Genomic DNA, 20808 nt, shown 5'->3' with positions numbered 1-20808 from the left:
TATCCATTTTGTATGCAAAATATCTACATAGCCCCTACTCTTTTTCCCACTCTTTGTCAGATGGCTAAACTGACCAGTGAAAAAAATGGAAGGTTGCCAATTTATCACACAAGCACTTCTCCAGGGTTCTTCACTAACATTTTATTATTAGAAGTATTACCCATCTTCCCCATGAGTGAAGCAGACTAAAAATGCCCCATGTATAAAGGAAGAGTTGATAATTTAGGAAGTTACTGTTGGCTGCCTATTGCAGCAATATATTAACATCATATCTCACACTGAAGGGTATCATAGAGTTGGAATTTGCCTTTCTTACAGCAGCTGTTACTGTCAGTGATTTTATATGTAGATAGTGTTTTTTCTTATCAATGATTTTATATATAGCAATAACTTTTTAGAATTGGTCCCTTCCAGAGATAGATTTTGAATAGATGCTTCTGGGTACTCCAAATTAATTCTGTTACCCTTACACCAAATACAGAAATACTCACAACCACATACCAGGAGATTTGAGCAGACCCATATAGACTCTATGCCTCTAACTAAAGTGGTCACGAGATAAAACTGTGTGGTAGTTCTGCTATGTGATGTTATTTGTAGGGCTGATGGATCACTGTGATATTGGAAAGTTCAGTGAGGTATATGCCATGCTAAGAGTTCTCTGCCATTAGGTACAGTCCTAAATATATGGTGGACTCTGTCCATATTTCAGCTTGTTCTTTTTCGAGGACATCTTCAGAATTCCTTGGGTCTAGTTAATAAACATTTCTGCAGGGCAATATTCTCTATAATTTTCCATCTTGCAACTAAGTATGTTGATAGTCTGTCATTTTATTGATCATTGGCATCTGAAACGTGGGCTTCAGATGATTGAATGCTATTAGTACAGTTCTGGACATTGACTATCCATTGCTTAACATGCTTTATTATTGTGGCCATCTTATCATCTATAGAATTGGCAAACTTTTTCTGTAGTTTTGTCCATAGTGATGAGTTGTAAGTACAGGTTGAGCTTCTCCAGTCCGGCACCCTGGGGACCTAATCGGTGCTGAACCAGAAACTTTTCTGAACCATGGGGAGGTCAATATTATCTAGTAGCTTTACCAATAGTTCCACTGCTTACTGGGCTCTTCGAAGACATTTAGGGGTAAATTAGAGCTAAATAACAGCATAGAACACTAAGAGCCACGACTGGTGGCTGTAAACAAACTTTATGGGAAAATGGAAGGCTTGGCCACGCCCACAATAAGCAGACATCCTGCTAACTGATCATGCTGAACCTTGGAGGTTGACGGACCAGAGTGCCAGGTTAGAGAAGTTCAACCTATATTTATAACAGGTTCCCCCAGTGCACATATCTGAAGCATCTTATTTCATTACCAGAGATCATGTCAGTGTATCACAAACTTGCTTTTTCACATATTATGATATTTTCCCTACTGCTTTTCAAAGTCTTCCAATAAGATTGTAGAGATATTTTGTTTTTCACACAAAACACAGCTTGTGTCTTTCAAAACAGAACTTTGTGGAAGGTTATGTTTTGCTTTATTGGAGTTCTAATGAGACTTAGTCTCATGGAATATGAATAGTTCCTCTAAAGATCTAATTACCATCTCATTATGTGTGTCAGGGTAGCTGTTAGCCAGAGCCAATGGTGCTAGAATGCTTGGGGAGAACAGATGCAAGTGTTTACAATGGTACTGTGTGTTCCTCAGCATGCTACTTCCACTCCTCTCTGTAGTATGGAAAGGGCAGAGAGGAGGTGAGGCTGATGCCCTGCCCTCTCCCTGATTCCTTTGCTAGTGCTATGTCAAGTGCCAAGAAGGACTAGAATAGTTGACTGATGCCTATGACAGGTGCAGGGACATGGAGGGTTTCTTGAATTCTCTTCTCTTCGATCCCTGCCTTTTCCCTCCTCCCTCACCAGACGTACACGCTGTAGGAGAAGAAAGAGCCTGAAGCATGGGCCTCATGCTTGAACCAAAGTAAGTAAGACTTAAGAATGGCCATACTGGGTCAGACCAAAGGTCCATCTAGCCCAGTATCCTGTCTGCCAATAGTGGCCAATACCAGATGCCCCGGAGGGCAGAATCACAACAGGTAATCTCCAGGTAATCCTTCCCCTGTCACTCACTTCCAGAGAAACAGTGGCTAGGGATACCATTCCTACCCATCCTGGCTAGTAGCCATCAATGAACCTAACTTCCATGAATCTATCTAGCTCATTTTTGAACCCTGTTAACATTCTAGCCTTCACTGCATCCTCTGGCAAGGAGTTCCACAGGTTGATTGTGCGCTGAGTGAGGAAAAACTTCCTTTTGTTTGTTTTAAACCTACTGCCTATTAATTTCATTTGGTAACCCTTAGTTCTTATATTGTGGGCCTCACTTCAAAACCCCTTTATGCTGTTTTTTATAAAGTACAGTTTTTTATAAAGTACAGCTCCGACTTTTCTACCCAAAGTTGTCTCCCCTTTTCATGTCAACCAGACTATATTCCAACCTGTTTTCTACCGGAAGCCCCAAACTACTGATAGGAAGCAGGGTCTGCACTGCCTGGATATTTGGCATGATCTTGCATTTTATATAGACAGAACTAACTCATTTAGGAAGTTGCCACAATTCTTTATTGCTCTCACTGAGAGGATGAAGGGCCTGTCTATCTCCTCTCAGCAATGCTCCCGTTGAATCACGTTACGATTTAAAGAAGGTGCCATCCCTTCCACTGTCTGCCTATTCCACCAGAGCCCAGACCTCTTCGTTCTGATCCAGAACATCTGCAGGATAGCAATGTGGTCATCTGGGCACACCTTCAGGCTGTACTACATCATCAAGCAGCACGCCCAGGATGATGAAACATTTGGCAAGTCGTTCCTTGCTGCAGACACTAGATGATTCTTTTTACTAATATTTGAAATCTCCTGAGCATTTTCTGTAAGTGTATATGGGATCTGGCATGCAGGCTACCATGACCTCAAAGCATTAGGCCTTGTCTACACTAATCCACCCCCCTCCCCATGTTGATCTAACCTACCCAGCTTCAGCTACATAAATAGCATAGCTGAAGTCGATGTACTTACCATGTTGTCTTCTGTGCAATAAGTACTCTATAGTCAACTCCAGCTACTCTTCTTGTCCTGGTGAAGTACCAAAGTTGGTGGGAGAGTGCTCAAATGCAATTTGTAGCATCTAAGCAAAAACGATAAATCAACTGTTAGTGGATTGATCATTGCAGCATTGATCCACCATGTAGTGAAGACAAGCCCTTAGATTTTTAGCTCTTTGGGACAGGGACCGCTTTTTGTCCTGTGTTTGTACAGGGCCTAACCCGATAGAGACCTGGTCCATGACTGGGTCTCCAAGGTGGTACCACAATAAAAATAATAATAAAGGTAAACCACCCTTTTGCTTCAAGATAGTTAGACAAGTTACTGTAAAAAATCTAATAGGATTCCATGTTTGTGTGTGAGTTGTTTTCATAACAAGTCTGCTCAGTTTATTGCTAGCAGTACAGTCTTTTCCTGAGATCCAAAAGTAAAGATGTCCTCTTCCTAGCTAGTGCATCATCTATGCATTGCCAGCCAAGAATCAGGCAAAGCATGGCACACATTTTGCAAAAACTAGAGCTTTTTTTTTTCATTGCCCATTGTGGTTGGTCATATTTTGTCTCTCTAATGTATCTGGTATGTTGTTTTAGAGGCAGAAAGCTTCATTAAGATTAGTATTTGCATTTATTTCTTTTTATATCTGTTGCCTTTAGAAGATATTATTAAGTGTAGATGTGCTTTTGACAGCTTCAGAAGTTTGATTATTCTGCTTGAGTGCTGGTTAATGTTCTAATTAATATATACTTTCCATTCTGCTGGATACAAGAACAAAACACAGATTTAATTTCCTTATCAGAGGCCATTGGGAATTAAATTCCCATCCACTCACCTCTAATTACTCTAACTGTATGCCAGCAAAATCTGCAGTCTTCAATCTGTGTTTGCAACATGAAAGGCTTTCCCTTATTTCTGAAAGAGAAGTCATTAAATGTGCAATGCTCTCTATTCAGCCTGATTACTAGATTAAAGATCTACCATAAGTGAGCCCCAATCATGGGGCAGCATGTTTTCCAACCATAGCGTGTGAAACACAATGCCTCCCTGTTTGTAACTTGGCTTTGTGGCTTCCCCTGGGGAATTCCTAAAAGGACTTACAGGAAATTAACTACAAAACATTAGTAAGTATTTGGTTCCTAGGATGAGTAACCATGAAAAATGTGTCTTCTGTTGTAGATTCATGTCTCAAAATGTGTAAAATCGCCAACTAACTTACCACCAGGAGCAACTCCAGCTGAGGAAAGAGAGAATATTTTTTTGTCCTATAGATTTCCCAAAGCAGAAAGAAATGAATAAATATTATAAATGTAGTGACCCTGATGGTGGAATAATCTGTTGCAGTTCTAGGTGCTGTGTTTCTTTTTTCAAGCCAAGTGGGCCAAAGTCATCCTAGGTGTCTCTCCTTGTTAGGAAGTGGAGTCACACTGCAGATGAACATGGCTCACTCCGGTTTTGAACAGTTCCTAAAGATGATCAATCCATGAACGCTCCGGTCATCTGAAGAAGTGGGCTGTGCCAACAAAAGCTCATGACACCATCTACATGTTTTATTAGTCTATAAAGTGCTACCGGACTATTGATTGTTTTTTCAATTTACCTATACAGACTAACTCGGCTACCCCCGAAGTTTCATTCCATTATGATTAGTGGCACAGTGTCTTCTGCTGTTGTGAAAAACACTAAGGACTAGATTCACAAAAGGTGGTAGGAACCTAAATCCCAGAACTAGGCTCCTACTCAGCAGACACAGTGCCCTGTAGGCACCTAAAAAGGCTCAGCATCTCTGTTTTTGCAGTAGAAGTTCCCTCAGCATCTGTGTTTCTGCCTCTCTGCATGCACACTGCAGCTCCACACCAGGCTAAGGATCCAATAACTGAGACAAATCCATCTAACTAGCCTGCCGGTCCCAATCCGGTAAGCATACTCAGAGTGTGCCTGCTGGATCAGGCCCCTATAAGGTTATACAACTTACAGCCAGTGGGAAGTTTAGACTACTCACCTCAAATGTGGGAAAGCTTTGCTTCAAGACTCCCCTCGCTCAAGGGACAGAAGGGATTTGAACAGGGAACAACACCTCTAAAGTGAATTCCTTAGACCACATCACCATTGCCAGAGGACTGATGCTCTGGCAATCGATCTTCCAAGGTTCAATTTAACAGGTCTAGTAAAGACCCACTAAATTGAACTCTGGGGGCGCTCCCATTGGTGCCAGTACACCTCACTATCACAAGAAGTAAGGGAATTTTCTCCTATTGGCCTCTTGCTGAGGGGTCACCCCAGAAAATCGGTGCAAGATATGGAGACTCCAAATATACAATTCATATAGCTGAAGTTGTGTATCTTGCATCGATTTTCTCCACCTATGTAGATCTGGCTTTAGCCACTGAGCTGTGGGATATTGTGATGGGGGCTTCCTCTGTCTCTCCGGTTGAAGCAGTTCCACTGTACATAAATTATTTTAAAAAACCATTGGAGCAGGTGGCCTGAATCATGGGTATCACACCTCTCAGCCACTGCTATAAGCAACAGAGTCATTATCATGCTCTGGCCCAATGACTCTTCTGTATTGACAGTCATTAACATTTTTGCGCTTCAGTATACACAGCACCCTGTACTAGCAGCCATATATTTTTCCAACATATATATACCCTGAGGAAAACTTGATTAGGTCATGAAATTTAATGGGTCTGACTTTCATCTGCTTGCCTGCCGTTAGAGTCTTAGGGGTTTTTTTCCCCTTCTTGTAACCTCAACACTCCTTGTACACATATCACATGTTGTCAAAATTCTCCTCTGGTTGGGAAGACATAAATTAATGTGACATCTAATCATGCATCAAGAATTCCTTAACACCATGGGTTTTTGCCTGTGAATTGACTTTGTTCTCTTCTTTGCGTTCAGGGAAGTGAAGTTTAAATTCGGGGTTTGATCTCAAATGTCTTGTATAGACTAGCACAGTATTGCATTTAGAATATGGAGTTGTTTGTTCCTCCTTAGGTGGTCATTAAAATCTAATGGTAATGTACTGCTGTTCTGTGACACTTTGCAGACGGATCTGCTGGTCTTGCTATTGTGAAATAATTCCACGAGGCAAATCATGAAAAATTGATGTCAATTGGCTTTTACTAGGACAGCCTCTAATGTTAATAGTACATGAAAATGTATGTGTATAGGACTTTATATATTCTAACGACTGTGGAAGGTAAGGCGTGTTATCCTGAAACTGATGCACAGAGATGAAGTGATTTGTCCAAGGTCACAAAATCATTAGTAGTGCTTATTAGGGACACAAGATTTCTCCTTAGAGGTAGCATAGGGTCCTCAGCCCTTAGCAGTGCAGTGTATGTAGGTACAAAGCATTTTTCATTGTTAATTTGCTCTCTGAAAAAAAGAGGAAAAATACAGATAAATCTATCACTATTAAAAGAGATAACTTGCCTCCTCCTCCATTTTTTGCTGTTCTTTCTTGTAATCTTGTGGGGTTTAAATGCTAAAATAAGGACAGTACTCAGGAGTTTGGAATGTGAAATATGATTGATTTCAGTCTAAATGTTAATCGTGGAAAATCAAATTGAGGGTTTTCTCCCCATACTTAGTGGGAGAACCTTTCACAAAGCAGTTCACAAAACTGCATCATGTTCCGATCTGGTCTGGATAACTGAAATTTTCATTTTAACCTTATTTACAGTCCCGTTATCTATCTTCACCTTTGTCTGCTTGTACTGAAGTGAGAAATGCAAGGAATTTATTGGCTAGTGAACAAGGTCCAGCTATGAATAAGGTTAATAAGATAACATGTTCATCTGTACACACACACTCATACCCACTGGTAACTAGAGTTGAAAGTGCAGGAAGGGAATGAGATGTGTGATGTGCAGATTTATCTCCCGCTGGCCCAAAGTATGTAAATTAACACTTATAATGCAGTTTTCCATTAATGTAAATTTTACCGTATAGAGTTTTTTAAATGCTTTATTATGCTTGCTGAAAAAAAGAGCACTGTTCTCTTAGGGTATGTCTAGGCTACAGGCTTTTGTCGACAGACGCTGTGTTGACAGATACTGTCGACAAAGCTTCTGTCGACAAAGAGCGTCTAGACTACATCCAGTTCTGTCGACAAAGCAAGCCGCTTTGTCTACATGACAGTGTAGACACAAAGGACAGCGTAGATGCAATAATACCTTCTGTTGATAGAGCTCTTTCGACAAAAGGCATTATTCCTCGTAGAATGAGGTTTACTGCTGTCAACAAAACTGTTGAGTTCTGTCGACATTATGTCGACAGAACTCGTCAGTAGTGTAGACCAGGTACAGTTTTGTTGACAAAAGGCCACTTTTGTCGACAAAACCCTGTAGTTTAGACACATCCTTACTGATGTTCAGCGAGGTTTTATTCTTGTGGTTGTTACCCTTGAGATAAGGAGTGGTATGCAGCATTGTAAGCTGTAGTTTTAATAATTTCTAAGAAAACGTGTGTTGTTTCTGTGTCTCTTATGCTCCTTCCTGCTCTCTTTATGCATAATACTGCATCTGGTTTTAAATTAGATTCTAAACTCTTCAAGGCAGATACTGTTCTCTGACACTGCACAGACCCAAATTGAGAAGGTGCGTAGGGACTTTATTCCTCAGGAAATTCTGCACCAAAAAATGAAAATTGTGCCCACCATATTTTAAAATTCTGCAAATTGTATTTGTTAATAGATACAGCATGGAATTGGGAAGCACAGGGAAATCACTCTGTGGCCCCTTCCATCTCAAGACAGGGACTCCACAGTGAGGCTGTACCTGACCCTAACACGGCTCAAGGGCTGGCTTGCTCCAGAAACATACTGGAGCCCTGCCCCTTTGAGCCAGACTCACCGGTTAGGGACCAGCAGTCTCAGCCTACCCGGATGTAATCATAGAGGGGCTCAGTGAGCATGGTACTCAGATGTGGAGTAAGTGCATTCTGTGTGGGGCAGTCGGGTGCAGGTGGCTAAGTGAGGGATCTGGATGCACAGGGATCGTTGGGGAGTTCTGGGACTCTGCAGGGGGTCCAGGTGCAGCTGATTGGAGCTCATCCGAATGAGGGGGTCACATGAGGGGCCCATCAGGGTGATTCAGGTGCAGGGAGTGGGGTTCACTGGAGTGGGGGTTTGATGAGTCTGCTTAACAGGAGAGCCTCAACTACCCTTCTGTTGAGGGCATACCTCATGCTGGGCTCCCATTTACCCTTTCTACTGCCCTGCTATATCCCTTCCCCACCGTCCCCTCTCATTCTTTTCTCCGGTGCCCAACCCTCTCCCCCCACCCCCTGCCCTATCCCACCCTCTTCATTCCCCACCCTTCACCCCATTCCTCTTTCCCCATTTCTCCCACCCCATCCTGCCCTTTTGCCCTGCCCCAGTGCAGGAACTCACTGTTGTACAGAAAACAGGATGGCTCCCAGGAGACTGAAAGGGGGACTTGATTGTCACTAGGACACAGGAGGTGGTATCCAAGTAGCACCCTCCTTCAGCCAGGCAGCTGTAAGCTTCCATAAAGGGAGAGAGGCAGCAGCACATGACCTGGCATGCCCTCATGCCTCTCGGATGTTGGGAGCCAGTCCCTTCAGCTATGCCAAATGTACGTCCCCAGCCCCTTTCCCCCACTCCTACACCACCAGTACAGCTTCCTTTTGCTTCCCCATCATTTTTCATGGAAGCAAAGAAGTCTGTAGGGAACATGAATTCTGTGTACTCAGTGGAGCAGAATTCCCCCAGGAGAAGGAGTTACTATAAAAATAAATAAATAAAATGTGTGTACACTCGTTGTAATTCAGATGGGCTGAAACAATATTGTATTTTTAAATGGATATTGTCTTTTACTTGGAAGATCAAGTACCTGTTTCCAATGGCCCAGTCAGCAAGACACTTAAGAAGGGTGCTTAACTTTAATCCTGAGAATAACCTTATACCAGTACATCAAACCACTAAGTCCCATTTTACTTCAGATGGACTTTATCACATGTTAGTGTGGGGTTAAGAGCACTGCTAAATAGAGATGGAAGTACTCATAAGAACATAAGAGTAGCCATACCAGGTCAAACTGTTGGTCCATCCAGACCCAGTTTGAAATTATGGGTACTCTGGGTGGATTGCCTCCCCACCACATTTTGAGATGGCTTAAGAAAGGGCTCACCGTATCTACTAGTTTTTCTTTTAGCCCCCAAAATGTCAATTTTAAATTCTGCAAGATTTTAGGCAGAGTTTAATTTTTACTTTTTTAATAATTTTGATGGATAATAGCATATTTATTTTAAATGTTTTTTTAAATTTTTATCTATTTAAATTTCTAGTGTCAAGAAATTATGGGTGGGATCAGGCAAGCAATTATTTAACGACAATAGATGTTGAGATTCAAAAAATTAAAACTCCTGTAATCATTAAAATACTAAATGTCAACATCACATGTCAAAATATACAAAGTCAAAATTCTTAAATAAAAATCTAAGACGTTCTCAACAACATTTTTCTTGCTTTGCTTAGCTATAAGTTGTAATTATTGATGGGAATATGTTTTCATCAGTTTACGTGTATGCAGTAAAATGGATGTTGGCCAACATTTGCCAGTAAAAATATAATCCTACTAAGCTAAAACAGAGTGGAAGGGAAAATCTGTAAGAGCATTAGATCTAATTAAAGTGCTAATTAAAGTGTCTACGATGAATGATAATGAATTTTATTTACTTGTATAGCACCACAAATTTATGCAGCATAAAGAACACAGCATGTAAATCAAATATGCTGTAACTGAAACAAAGGGGAAAATTGCTTACCAGGAAGGCCTCATCAAAAGCATGAACATATGTCGATCAATTAAAAGGAAAGAGTTGCACCTATATCTTATCACTAGCCTTGGTGAAAGGCATAAAGTTTTATACAAGATTTGTAGATTTGTCTTGTGAGGTCAGCTGTAGCTGCTGTTTTGCAGACATTGAGGGGACAAGGCCATGTGGTATATTTTTCTACAATATTGTTTCTGCCTGCATACCATACTTACTTTAACTTGTTTAACCACCTTACCACCTTGTTTTCATCATCGCAGTACCTCTGGAAAGTAGGGAAATGTTGTCAGCCCCATTTTACAGATGGAATATTGAGGGACAGAGAGACTTCTCATGATCATAGAGGTATATCAGGGAATTGAACTCTAGCCTCCTGGTGCCGCTCATCTCCTGTCCTAACCACTGGACGACCCCTGTTCTTGTATATGTTTTTAATTTTGTTTATATATGCTTAAAAGTAGGTTCTGAAGGAAGGAGCAAATTTCAGTAATCTTTAATTACCTTCACCTTTTTACCAGAACCAGCCTTTTACTTTGGAGATATTGAATACTACGTTGATGAAAGTGCTGGCTTTGTTGAGGTGCATGTCTGGAGAACGGGGACTGATTTGTCCAAAGCTGCCACTGTTACAGTTAGGTCCCGCAAAATGGAGCCAATAACTGCAGAGGGTGAGTGATCATTTTGCTCTAGTTCCCTTTTAACATGTCTTAACATGGAGCACTGGTACATCCAGGATGGATTCAGTCCTGAAGGCTTCTGATCTAGCCCTTGAAATGGCACTGAGAGCCACAAAGTTGGACATGCCAGACTTGGTGTTTGCTCTGAAACGCCTCACAGAGGTAAAGAAATGCATGTGTGTGATGTTCAGAAATGTGAGGAGACCTTTGTGCCCACATTATCTTGCATGCTAGTAAGTAAGGGGAAAAGTGAGCATGACAAGGAACTGAAAAAAGGCATGGATGGGTGTTTAAATGAAAACCAGTGAATGGAAACCACGGCTTTATCCTGGAAGGTGCAGGCTGCCCTCAGCTACCATGAATTTCATTAAACATTTAAGCTGTTCAGCATGTCACATGGTTTTACTGAGATGCATATGGCCCATTTTTAGATTGTACAGTCACTCCTGTTGCTAAGCTTAAGTAAGGGCTTGTTCAAATATGTTGAAGATCTGTACTTAGAAGGAAATGGAAGCAAGGGCAAATTGTGCATTCCAGCCTTCCAGTGGTTTTCACAAACTATTATCTCCCACACTTCGCTCATTGTCTCCTGATACTGCTAGGCACACAGTACTTGCCAGCCCACCAGCATGCAGTACCGTATGTCTCCCACTCCAGACACAGATTTAGAACTTGATTCTGTAAACCTGAGGATGAAGACGCTGGGTATGTCTGCACTTGGAACTAGGGGAATGATTCCCATATTACACAGACATACCCATGTGATAGCTTGAGGAAAGTGCACTAAAAATAGTAGTGTAGGTGAGTCTGCACAGGCAGCCATGAGTGGCAACATGGAATAGTTGTCCTAAGTACAAACCAATGGGGTCCAAGTAGGTAGATACTCAGCACAACTAGCCCATATGCCACCCACCCGCTGCCCATGTCAGACTAGTTCACAGATACTTTTAGTGTGCCAGATCAAGGAAAAAAACAACAAATGGTCTGGTAGCACTTTATAGACTAACAAAACATGTAGATGGTATCATGAGGTTTGGTGGGCACAGCCCACTTCTTCAGATGACCGGAGTTTTCTGAGTATGTCTACATGAGCTGTGAGTTGAACCCCCAACTTCACATGCAGACATACCCTCAGAATATTTATCCGCATGCCTAAAGGATCAAGTTCTAAATTGGAGTTTGGAGTTGGACACATAGGGTACGTCTACACTACATGCCTCTGTCGGCAGAGGCATGTAGATTTGTTTATTCAGCAAAGGTAAATGAAGCCACGATTTAAATGATCGCGGCTTCATTTACATTTACATGGCTGCCGCGCTGAGCCGACAAACAGCTGATCAGCTGTTTGTCGGCTCGCCGCTAGTCTGGACGTTACCCCTGTCGACATCAAAGCCCTTTGTCGGCAGCCCCGGTAAACCTCATTCCACGAGGAATAACGGGGCTGCCGACAAAGGGCTTTGATGTCGACAGGGGGAACGTCCAGACTAGCGGCGAGCTGACAAACAGCTGATCAGCTGTTTGTCGGCTCAGCGCGGCAACCATGTAAATGTAAATGAAGCCACGATCATTTAAATCGTGGCTTCATTTACCTTTGCCTACAACCCTAATCTACATGCCTCTGCCGACAGAGGCATGTAGTGTAGACACAGCCATACTGTATTCAGTCTGTCCGAAACATGGCATTTTATGCTAACGTGTTCTTTTGGTGTGGAGAAGTCATGAAGAGTCCAAATATTTTTCCTAGATAGTTACACTGAGCGTGAACAGGCATTAGTGTCTAGTTACTGATATAATCTTAAAATACTTTTAGTTGTCATAAGCTTTGCTGTTATGACGACCTTGACAGGAAGACAAAAAGTCTCGGTTTAGTATTAGTATGCCTTTCCACATTTTGTGCGTTCTCTTGGAAAATGAGATTATTAAGATGCCTACAAATCATGTTCATTTACTTTATTTCTTAACTATTATTTTGCATGATCTCTTGGGTGGACCTCACCCTATATATTAAACACAGTTTTCTTTCAGAAAAAGCATAACAGCATTGTAGGATTTTACAGCCAGACTGTGTTTCACAGGATCACTGGATAACTTGTTCAATGGGGTGGGGAGTGGACTTGTATTTGTTTCCTTCAGCAATGTGTCCAAAAGCTTTTAGTCTCTTTATTGGAGTAATAAAACAGATTGTACAGTGATATCACAGCAAATGCACAAAAGTCCCCTTTTTCACCTCAGACTTAGGTATAACAACCTCATTCACTTCCCTCTAATCTTTTTTTTTTATTCCCCGCTTAATTAGCCTCATTAACACAGGTCCTACAATTGACAGGTACTTCTTTTGCTGTTATATATATTTTGGTTTCTGTCATTTCCACTCCAACTCATCTGTTGAAGTGGGTTTTACACACGAAAGCTCATACCACTTTATATTTTTGTTAGTCTCTGAGCCCTGGTCTACACTAGGACTTTATTTCAAAATAACACCCCCAACTTCGAATTTATAAGTGGAGCGTCCACATGAGCTAGTCCATTATTTTGAAATAACAGGCTGCAGAATTCAAAATCTGTACTCCTGCTTTTCATCAGGAGTAATGCTAATTCCAAAACAGTTATTTCAAAATAATGGTAATATGTGTGCTTCGGTGCCCCTATTTCGAAATAATTACTCCCCAGAATAATTTGAAGTAATTATTCCCCAGTGCTTCCTGGGGCTCTAAATCCAACGTAGCATGTCCACATTAATGGAGCCTGCTTTGGACTAATTTCAAGGCTTCCCTGTAGTATGGACATGCTAGTTCAAATTTGTTAAAATCGGGAGTTATTAAGTTGAATTTACTAATTTCAAAATAGTTTCCTAGTGTAGACATGGCCTAAGGTGCCACAGGCCTACTCACTTTTAAGCAAACCTAGTTCACACTATCTTTGACACTGAAGTATGCCAAACCCTACTTGACATTGTCTGGATGTAATTTGACTCATCTGTCTTTGTCTTGGACTTTCATTAGCCACTGGCCAGCAGGATCTAAAAACTGTTTGCCTCCCATTCTTCTCCGCACTGAATTTTCATTCTTCTTATATACCTCATCTGTACATCCATAGTAATTCTTCTTAATCAGCCTCTTGGATGCTCTGCTTCCCACTTTTACATTGTCACATAATTTGCTGCACTTTTGCCTAGTATTATAGGCAAATTATTGGATCCTTATTCCAAAGAATCTCCTTCATTTCTGGGGTTTCTCCAAAAATAGTCTGGTTGGTCACAAACTCTAGTTTGCATTTCACTTACAAAGGATTTACATCTATATAGCTCCACTCACTGAAATGGATTTATTCCTGATTTTCAACTGGATAAGTAAAATTAGAATCAGACCCTCTTCAAATGCCTTGTCTACACACCAAACCATTTTATTGCTTTGCAAGACTGCAAAAGATCTAGAGAGTTTTAAATGATAACATCAAAAGTATTAACATCAACAGCCTGACTCTAGATCTCTTATTTTTTTAATTAAATATTGTGAAAAATAGTTCCATCAGTGTATTCAGTTTTATGTTTTGTTTCATTGTGTAGCTGGGGTAGATTATGTAGGCATCAGTCGGAATTTGGATTTTGCCCCGGGAGTCAACATGCAGAATTTCCGTGTGATCATTCTGGATGACCTTGGACAGCCAGTGTTAGAAGGAATTGAGAAGTTTGAGCTTGTGCTGCGAATGCCTATGAATGCTATCCTTGGAGAGCCAAGCAAAGCAACCATCTTCATCAATGACTCAGTCTCTGATTGTAAGTAATAATTATTTTCAAAGGAAGAAAAATGGTGTTTGCAATGCAATAGATCATATTTGTCTTCCCTCTGAGTCCATATGGAACCGATGTCCACTCTTGGTGTTTGGGAACGCTACATGACTGAAGTTGTGATCTTTTGGATAAGATGTAAAACTTGGCTCCTGATCACTTGTGGTCATTATTAAATTCCTGGGCATTTACTGTTCTACATGTCTCTCAGCTGATTATAGTGTCTTCACTTATGTTCCTAAAACCATGGGGAATGTAGGACATGTGCATAAAGATAAATACATGTATGCTAGTTTTATACCTATGTCATGTTATAGACAAAAGTTGTAATATTCCAGATTTATAGCAGTGTGAGATCAAAATCAGGGCCATAGCTTGTAGTTCTATAAAGCAATTGTGGGGAAATAATCGACCCATTAAAGGCAGTGGAAATTATTCCACTGACATCAGTTGGGCCAGGATTTCATTCTTTGAACTGTGGGAAATGTGCTAAATAAATCAATTGCTACCTCATGAGGAGTCTGCCACATCATAACCCTATATAACATGGTGACACCATCATATTAAAAGGAGTGGAGCCAAGCATTCATCATTTTGAACATTTTCTTTTTTTCTTTTGTATGTGTCTGACTAGTGCCTAAGATGCAGTTTAAAGAACCAATATATATTGGCAATGAAAATGATGGACAGATTTCTGCCATGATATACAGGAGTGGGGATATTCACTACACATCTACAGTGCGCTGCTACAGTAGGCAAGGTTCAGCCCAGGTAATGATGGACTTCGAAGAACGTCCTAACACTGACAGTTCCATCATCACTTTCCTTCCTGGTAAGCCACAGTTCTTTATTAGAAACCTTTATTCTGTCAGAATTGGTTTTGCTTTAAATCATGTGGATTTTTCTCACAGCACATGCCATACAGTCTGCTTGGGGAAGCAAAGCTGTCTTTCCATTGACTAGACAGAACATGGGCATTGGGCAGCATAGCATTCCTCACACCATCCCACCTTAACCCTGAACTAGAGGAGGATCATCTATAGCAGTGGTCACCAATCAGTAGATCGGGATCTACTGGTATATCTTGAAGCCTCTGACAGAGGATCCTGACTGGACACCACGCCTGTAGCTCCCATTGATCAAAAACAAGGAACCGTGGCCAGTAGAGCTATGGGCTCAGTGCCTGTAGATGAGGGGCAGCACAAAGTGCCAAAGAGCCACTGCTGTGCATGCCAGCTGCTTTCAGAAGTGGTGCAGGGCCAGGGCAGAGGAAACCTGCCTCAACTCCATTGCTCCACCACCCAGAAGCCATCTCGGTTAAACAGTGCCCAGCCAGAGCCTGCTTCCTGAACCCCTCCCTGTTCCTCCCCATAACCTCCTCCTGAACCCAGCCTCCTGCCCAGACATGAGTCCCACTGCATCCAAACTCCTTCCCAGAGTTTGCACCCAGAAACCCCTCCTGGACCCCAATTTCCCACCCTGGGCTCAGCCCGGAACCCCTCCAAATCCCTTGGCCCAAGACCAGAGCCTGCATCCCAACCCCCTACCCCAGCCTGGTGAAAGCGAATGAGGTTCAGGGAGGAAGGGGGATGGAGCAGGGTGAGGCCTCGGAGAAGGGGTGGAGCAGGGGTGGGGCCTCAGAGAAAGGGTGGGAAGGAAGTTGGGCAAGGGTATTTGGGTATGAGGTAGATCTTACATTGCACTTACATTGAAGAAGTGATCTTGTGATTAAAAAGGTTGGAGACCACTGATCTATAGAAACACAAAAGATATCCTTTTGCAAAATTCCCACCACTAGTCCTAAAAGGTGGGTCCCCTTGGTGTGCTACAGCCTGGAGCAAATTCAGAGCTGGATTAATATCACAGAGGAAACCCCCTAAAGCTCTGGCCTCATTAGACAGACCATGAGCAAATACAGTGATCTGCCTCTGCCTTTTTACTGCGTAGGGGCAGAGCTAAGTTAATTATTGTTCTCTGATGTTTCTCCACCTTATTCCTCCCTGTTTTTTCTGTGTCGGTGTGCCTGGATGGCTCAGAATATTGCATCCAAAGAAAGAACCTAAGGAAGAGTCAAGGCTGCACAAAGTTTAAAATGGGGTTTCAGTTACAATATAGAGTTATTTCTAGTTACAATGTATTAACCGTTTAAAATAGGGTGTTAGTTACCATATAAAAAATTACAACAACAGATTCTTACAAGGCATTTCCTAACAGGCTACTGACAAATTCATCCCAAAGTGGTTACAATTCATGAAGTTACATAACGTCATATTGGTAGATATAATTCATTAAAAGAGCAATTTAATTATTCAGCCCTACATATTGGCATTGTTCACACTGATGTCATATTTATGGTCAAAACATACAATAAACTGGGCCCGCTACATTTATTTCTTACACTGGTTCTCACTCCACTGAGAAGAGGGGGGCGCTGATGTCAGGAGGTCCACTCCTCCCCCCACTTGCATTGTGATCTAGATACGAGGATATTTATTCACACCTCTTCCACTGACATACCAGATGGCCCTGAATCAGTTAGAACTAAAGGCTCAAAGTAATCATTAATTTTAGGCACATGTTTCCTGGTTGCTGAACTTGAGACACATAGCTTCTGATCTTCCGTGATGATAGGCATCCACTTCTCCCATTGGCATCAGAGGGACCTAAGAGGGATGTGAAAATCAGCGTGGCTGTCATAAATTAAAGTAACAAAATTAGAGGCTGTTCTTGAAAATTCAGGCTTAAAACTTCCAGTTTCTCATTTTCCACCTCTATGAATGAGGATAATATTCTTCCATCTCTCAGAGGAGTGGGGAGTGTTGCTGTTACTGTCATTAGTTATTATAAATTAGTAGAATTTATCTGTGGGTCCTACAGTTTGAGAGCAATGCCTGAAATACATCTAGAAACAATGATAAGTGCTGCATGGTGTTTTAATGTCTACCTAATGATTCCAGGTGAGACTGAGAAACCTTGCACCCTCATTCTTGTGGATGACTCTCTGCATGAAGAAGAGGAGGAACTGCGTCTGGTTCTTGGTACTCCACGAAGTGACTCCTTCTATGGTGCTTCTATTGGTGAACAAAATGAAACCCTGATAAGGATCAGAGATCATGCAGACAGTGAGAAGTTATTTTTGATCCTACATATACCGTTTTAACTTTGGCACTTAAAAGCTCTGGTGCACAGCATTAAACACTTTTTTTCTGTTATTACAGAGGCCATTATTAAGTTTGGTGAGACCAAATTTAGTGTTAGTGAACCGAAAGATGCAGGGCAGCTGGTGGTTGTGAAAATTCCAGTGCTTCGTCTGGGAGATACTTCAAAGGTTTCCATTGTAAGGGTTCACACAAAAGATGGCTCTGCCACCTCTGGAGAAGACTACCACCCTGTGTCAGAAGGTATGAAGAGAGTCTCCATTTGCCATTCAGATCAATATTGCATCCTATTGATTATTTCAGTTACAATTGTTGTACAGTAGTTAAAGGGAAAAAAGGCATTGTGAACTTTTAAGTTTTTAATACTTTTTAGCAGCATTCATTAGTGCCTTTTGCATTAATAAGGCCATAAGAATGGAATTTCATATTCTTTATGTTTAACTCACAACAATCTGTAGTAGCACAGTTTTTGAAAGAAAGCATTACTGATTCTGAAGTAACTAGTCACAAGTGTGAAATGCTTTCTTCTATTCCCTACTTCTGGAATAAAAACTGTAGGGAAATAAAAGTTCTAGATTGAAATTTTGAATGAGTATCATGCCAACAAAGTTAAGCCAGGAGAATAACTGACAAGTAATCTATAAAATACACTGCTATGTCTAGACTGCAGGCCTCTTTTGGAAGAAGCTTTTCCAGAAGAGATCTTCCAAAAAAGCTTCTGAAAGAGAGCATCTACACAGCAAAAGCGCATCAAAAAAGCGATCTGCTTTTTTGAAAGATAGCATCCACACTGAATGGATGCTATACTGCATTTAAGCTGTGATTGCTATGGATGGAGTGGCCACAAGGGCACCTGTGCTTTTTCCGCTTTCCTCTTCTTTCAAAAGAACACCCTCTTCCCCATCCACACACGCCTTTTTTCGAAAGTGCTCTTTCAGAAAAAGGCTTCTTTATCATAGAAAGAGGTGTACTGATGTTGGAAAAACCCCCCTGTTCTTTTGATTTTTTTCAAAAGAATGTGATTGAAATGTGGACATAAGTGAAGTTTTTTCCAAAAAAACTCTGCAATGTAGACATACCCTGAGTTAGTACCCAAATGCTGTATCTCATAGATGTGATTTGCATATTTCAGTAGGAAAGACAAAGGGCGAGATGAGGCAAAAGGACCTGAAATCGGGATTATATGGATAATTTGTATACAATACCAATGCTTTGGGAAATAACTGGAAATATGTGTTGGAGTAAACAAGAAAATTGGTAGAAACAGGCAGCAGCTTGGAACCACACAATCTAGCTGTGGCCTTCTGATCTAGTTTAGGTGTCATAAGTCTGAAATAAGAGTCAGAGGGTCACATAACTGGTTCTTCACTGAACTGATAGACCCTGAAGATTGTCAGATCTGATGTGCAAAGATGGTGGAGGGAACTCACTCTGGGCTTGGAAAGAAGTGGGGAGCAGGGAACGTCTCTGAACAGCACTGAACCTGATTCTCTTCTACATGCCTGTAGTAGACAGAAGGGCCAAGGATGAGGTACAGCCCAGCAATCTTCTGGAAATCAGCATGTTACTGGAGAACTCTCTACTACCCTCTTTTCTGGTATAAGTGATCATGTAATTTACATCCTCTGTGGCCTGAGCAGACACTCTGGACATCAGTCAGTCAGGGAAGTATCTGGATGTCTCACTGAGACAATTATTAGAGAGTCCCCTAAGATAATAGCACCCAGAGGATCACAGACATCCTGAGAACTTACCTGAAATACATTTTTAAGCTAATAGAAGAGAACTATGAGTCTTTTGCATTGTGTGTTAAGTCAGAAGACTAATTTTTAATCAACTGTTTTTTAATGTTTGTGCAGATAACAAATTAAAAAATCCTTCAGCATTCTGCTTTGGAGACCTAAGATGGGGCTTTCCAGTTATTGCTGGAAAACCATTCCATGGTCATTCTGTGGATGCACAGCTACTTTACTCGCTCATCACCTATGGAATTTGGCAGCAACACAGTGTGGTTGCTGGAGGCTCTCGGACTAGGGTTTGTCTTTTTAGCTCAGGCCACCAGTGGTGGAACAACATGGCAGTTCAGTTTCTTCAAACCACTTCGGTTTATAACTTTAATTCTTATTGGTTTTCATGCAGCAGTGACTTCATTTCTGTTTCCAGTGCCTCTTCCCTTCTCCTAAGGTGGAGAATCAGTGGGCTAATGAGGTTCTAATTCTCTGTCTTCTTCAGTACAGCACCTCGCAGGTAAGCTTTGCCTGTTCCCCACTGCAGCAGCAGAGAAGCCCTGAAACTATTGAGCCAAGTCCAATAGGCAAGTTTTTGGGAGTTCAGAGAGTGAACTGTGCCCTGTTGCATCCAGAAGCCATCAAACTTTACGAGGATGGGATATGGGCTTGGGAGAAGGAGCTATGCTCTGATGATGCAAGCCATCAACCTACATGTTGCCTGGGGAGAGTAAGCTTATGCCTGGCTACCTCAAGCTATTGGCCTTCACAGTATCGGTCAGCTTTGAGTCAAACAGTCATGTAAAGCCTCAACCCCTATCTGAAGCCATGACTTCACCATAAGAGGCTCAACCCCACAGAGAGGGGTCCCTTTCACAGCCTGCTCAGAGGAAAGTCTTGCAAACTCCAGAGAATTTTGATCTAAAAGAGGCTAAAGCAAGTGCCACCTTTGTAAGGGAGAAACTTGTATTGTTCATATCCACCGCTGTAACTGCGGCATAGCTGAGCAAAACAGATCCATGACCACATGAGTTCAGACCAGTGGGTCTATTGAGTCCATCATCCTGTCTGTGGCAGCATCACACCAGTTACTTCAGAAGAAGGTAAAAGAAATCGGGTAGAGAGCAGTCATAGAGCTCAAAAGGCAAGCTTCCTCCTACCTCTCATTAGAGGTTGGCCTATGACTGAAGGAATGTCTATACCCTTCCAAAACTAGGGGTTAACCAGAGGTCACAACTTCTCCTCAGTAGTGGAATTAATGTCAGGAAGGCAAAGGGAGAACAGAAGTCCTTTTCCTACTCCTCCAGTGGCCCAGAAAGCATGTCAGACTTAAACAACCAAGGAACCTCTGTTGCATCTGCAGAAACATCAGACCTCTTCAAGCAAGAACTTCTTTGTATAGACACAGATGACCTACAGTAACAGCCAGTTAATGAAAGAGAAGTGTGATTTAGGGGAGTTTCTCAGAAGCTTCATTAGTACTTTTTAGTATGCAGGCAGAACTAAACCTGGAAAATTTTGGTCACTGATCTGGCAAAACCTACTTTTCTGA

General features: G+C 41.6%; 1 protein-coding gene across 2 annotated transcripts in view; it reads left to right on the top strand.

The window, feature by feature from the left end:
• FREM2 (FRAS1 related extracellular matrix 2) overlaps positions 1-20808 on the top strand; it is a 182338-nt gene that overhangs the window by 117245 nt on the left and 44285 nt on the right. For both annotated transcript variants that reach the window (XR_012900698.1, XM_025185589.2), the window contains exons 7-11: positions 10426-10575; positions 14150-14359; positions 15006-15203; positions 17329-17493; positions 17590-17772. Coding sequence is in view for 1 of the 2 variants with exons in the window: in XM_025185589.2 (XP_025041374.2) it covers positions 10426-10575; positions 14150-14359; positions 15006-15203; positions 17329-17493; positions 17590-17772 (906 nt within the window). In the remaining variant the exon portion in view is untranslated. The remainder of the gene's footprint in view (positions 1-10425; positions 10576-14149; positions 14360-15005; positions 15204-17328; positions 17494-17589; positions 17773-20808) is intronic.

The sequence above is a fragment of the Pelodiscus sinensis genome, chromosome 1 (genome assembly GCF_049634645.1).
Source record: "Pelodiscus sinensis isolate JC-2024 chromosome 1, ASM4963464v1, whole genome shotgun sequence".
Taxonomy (NCBI): domain Eukaryota; kingdom Metazoa; phylum Chordata; order Testudines; family Trionychidae; genus Pelodiscus; species Pelodiscus sinensis.
Note: the sequence above shows the minus strand (reverse complement) of the source record. Positions and strands in the feature narration are given on the sequence as shown.